The sequence below is a fragment of the Condylura cristata genome, unplaced genomic scaffold, assembly GCF_000260355.1.
Source record: "Condylura cristata isolate star-nosed mole 26May11 unplaced genomic scaffold, ConCri1.0 scaffold00034, whole genome shotgun sequence".
Classification (NCBI taxonomy): domain Eukaryota; kingdom Metazoa; phylum Chordata; class Mammalia; order Eulipotyphla; family Talpidae; genus Condylura; species Condylura cristata.
The window spans coordinates 3233604-3236644 of NW_004567135.1; the positions used below are offsets into that span (position 1 = coordinate 3233604).

Below are 3041 nucleotides of genomic sequence, written 5' to 3' on the forward strand. Positions count from 1 at the left end.
TACCGGTCCTGGCTGTGGTACCCGCAGATGTTGCACTCGAAGGGGTCTCTGAAGCCGTGGCAGCCCATGTGGATGGTGAACATGACGTGGTCCAGGAACAGGATGCGGCAGTGCTCGCACTTGAAGGCCTTCACGGGCTCCCCGCCCTCGCCCACCACGCGGAGCACTTCCTTGGAGGGGCCCGGGGTGCCCCGCAGTAACCCCTCCTGCGGCTTGGGGTCCTCTTTGGCGTAGGCGGGGCTGGGCCGGCCCACCACGATGGCGGGGGGTGGCTGAGGCGGGGGACCCTGAGGGAGGGACACCACCCCCCCCACCCGGTCTTCGTGGTTACTCTCGGTGTCTGTGGAGTCCTGGCAGCCGTTGCTGGGCGACGCCCCGGGGTCGGCCAGGGGGCCTCGGGCCCGGAAGAGGAGGGGACCCCCGTCGGCCAGGTCGTCAGGCCCCTCGCCTGCCTCCCGGGACCCTGGAAGCTCCAGTCGCCCGGGCAGGGGCTGCATCTGGGTGTAGACCGAGCTGATGACAGGTGTGAGCTCCGAGATGCAGTTGGTCGGGGGGAGGCGGAGGGGGCGGAGGTGCTCGGCCCCCACGAAGGCCAGCGAGCCCCCGAAGCCGGGGTCCAGCCCGTGGTGCGCCACCAGCTCCACGTCCTTCTCGTAGCCACCCGGGTTCACGTCGTAGGGCAGGTCGGAGAGGCTGAAGCGCATCTGCTTCTCGCCTAGGGAAGGGGGTCCGGGGTCTGCCTCTGGGGCTCCTGCGCTCCCGGGCCTGCGGCTCGGCGTTCTTACCCCGTGGAGCCTTAGTTACCGCCCCTGCCTGGCTTCCTTGCGGGCCTGGGGGGGGGCTCCCCAGCTAGGCTGTGGTCTCAGAGAAGGACTCGACCAACCTCCTCAAGCCCAGATCCCTCCTCTTATGACCTCCAGCACTCACCCCTCTCTACCCCCTGGGGGTACGCTCCCTGCGCCCCCCCTTGTGCGCTGGAGTCCGAGGGGGACGCACAGCACACCGCTGGCTCTCCCTCCGCGCACTCCCCAGACCCAACGTCTGGTCAGCACAGAGCCCGAGCGGCTGCACCCCCTCCAAGCGGACACCCCCTCTCCTCTCGCCCGCCACTTACCTACAAACTTCTGGGGGGTGGACCGCTTGCGCTTGGTGAGACTGTTGGCCAGGCGATCGATGAATGTTGGCCGCTCAGAGGACGCGTGGAGCATGGAGTCTGGCACCATCTCCAGGTCACGGATCTCATCACCTGGGGAGGGAGAGCGGGCAGGTGGCAGCGGCCCAGCCGGGCAGCGAGGCTGAGGCTGGAGCAGCGGCAATCTGCGGAGGTCCAGCCTGGTGCCTGGGGAGTGGCTCTGCTTGCTCGACCCACCTAGCGCTCATCTCAGCAGCATTTCGGAGAACGTGGGGACAATTATGTACGTTTGACTCTGGATTTTCTACTTCCTGTGTTCTCTCTCCTCCATCAGACTGAGTTAAAACAAATCCTCCCTGGGGCCTCCCTGGGGGCACCACGGGTTGAAGCGCAGCCCAGCGCTGTGAAGCTGGCCCATGCCAGTTGGATCCTGGCCAGGCAGCGACCCCGGGGCGCCACAGGCCCCGCCTGTCTCCCCGCAGCTCCCCTCAGCCGTGGATTTCAGTGGATCCGCCTGTTCTGCTCCCCGCTCTCTCTGGTGAAGCCTCTCACCCCGCCACCTCTGGCCTGTCCCCAGTTCTGTGTGCATGATAAATCAATCTTAAAAAAAACAAAAACCAAAAGACCCAACAACAAGCCCTCTCCTGACTCTGGGTCTCCTGCGGCACCTACCACCCCGGGCTCTACCCACCAGGGGCCCAGCCAGTGTTCTGAGGCGGCCTTTCCCCCAAACCTCACGCCAGCCCCTGGCCTGCAGAGGCCGCGCGGCCCACCTGGCTGGCCGGCCAGCGCCTGGGCGTCGGCGCCGAGGCCCTGCAGGTAGCTGTGGCAACGTTCCTTGTGCTCCTCCAGGGTGCTCTGCTGCTTGTAGCTCCGGCCGCAGTAGCTGCACTTGTAGGGCTTGCCCACCGTGGGGGAGGACACTGCGGGACAATGGCAGGGTCACTTCCAGCCAGAGGACCCCGGCGCGCAGCTCAGCCCCGCTCGGCGCCGCCTGGGGCATGGGCGATGGCTGAGCCTGGCGCAGGCAGGCAGCACGCTGGCCAGGCGCGGGGCCTCGCTCCCAGCTCCGTGAGGCTCCGGCTGTCTGACGCAGGCCGCGCACGGGGGCCGGCAGGACCCCAGGGCCCCGGGGCCTGTCGGGGCTCATCCCCGCGGCAGGCGGGCCCCACCCGAGGATCTTGGCCTGGCCCAGACTGTGGTTTAACCTTTCCCTGCGGCGGGCGGGCTCAGTGCTGTTTATCAGACAAGGGGATTTTTTTTTTTTGCTTACGAATTAGCTGCTTTGGTTTGGGGAAATTGGAGGGCCGGGGTGACAGAAACGAGAACCCTCAGGCTGCTGATGTGGGGGGGCAATTTTCACAGCCCTTGACTTGGATCTTTTACCTTCAGCCCTACATGGGTTGGCCTGCTCGTCTTTCCCTAGGTCATGCTACACTGACATGCCAAGAGACCCCCAGAGAAAAAATCACAGAGAACTTCCAAGGGGGGAAAAAACCCAGGGCAGTAAAGGAGAAGAGGAAAAGGGAGAAAAGAGAGCACCGGTGTCAGTGGCATTAAAAATAAAAGAACAAGTTACGAAGATTTCATTTCTGCTAGAGAAAAAAGGCTGAGAAAACGCAGAGGGACCAGTCCCTTAAAAGACAACGTCTGAGGGCAGGTACATGCAAAAGGAGAGAAAAAACTGAGAAGAACAACGTATTGCACATTTTATTTTATGTATCTTGCAGCGACTAAGCAGGGGGGCGGAGTCGGGGGAGACACACACGCACCCCGCACTGGGCCCTGGCCGGGCGCCGGCTACCGCGAGCCCGTGGCCTACCGCGAGCCCATGGCCTACCGCGAGCCCATGCGCCTACCGCGAGCCCATGCGCCTACCGCGAGCCCATGCGCCTACCGCGAGCCCATG

At 64.6% G+C, this 3041-nt stretch overlaps 1 protein-coding gene across 1 annotated transcript in view; it reads right to left on the reverse strand.

Moving 5' to 3' along the window:
• Positions 1-3041, reverse strand: part of IKZF4 (IKAROS family zinc finger 4 (Eos)) — a 24009-nt gene that overhangs the window by 2566 nt on the left and 18402 nt on the right. The window contains exons 6-8 of the mRNA XM_012732289.1: positions 1906-2055; positions 1115-1246; positions 4-715 (exon numbers count right to left, since the gene is read on the reverse strand). Of these exons, the coding sequence (XP_012587743.1) occupies positions 4-715; positions 1115-1246; positions 1906-2055 (994 nt within the window). The remainder of the gene's footprint in view (positions 1-3; positions 716-1114; positions 1247-1905; positions 2056-3041) is intronic.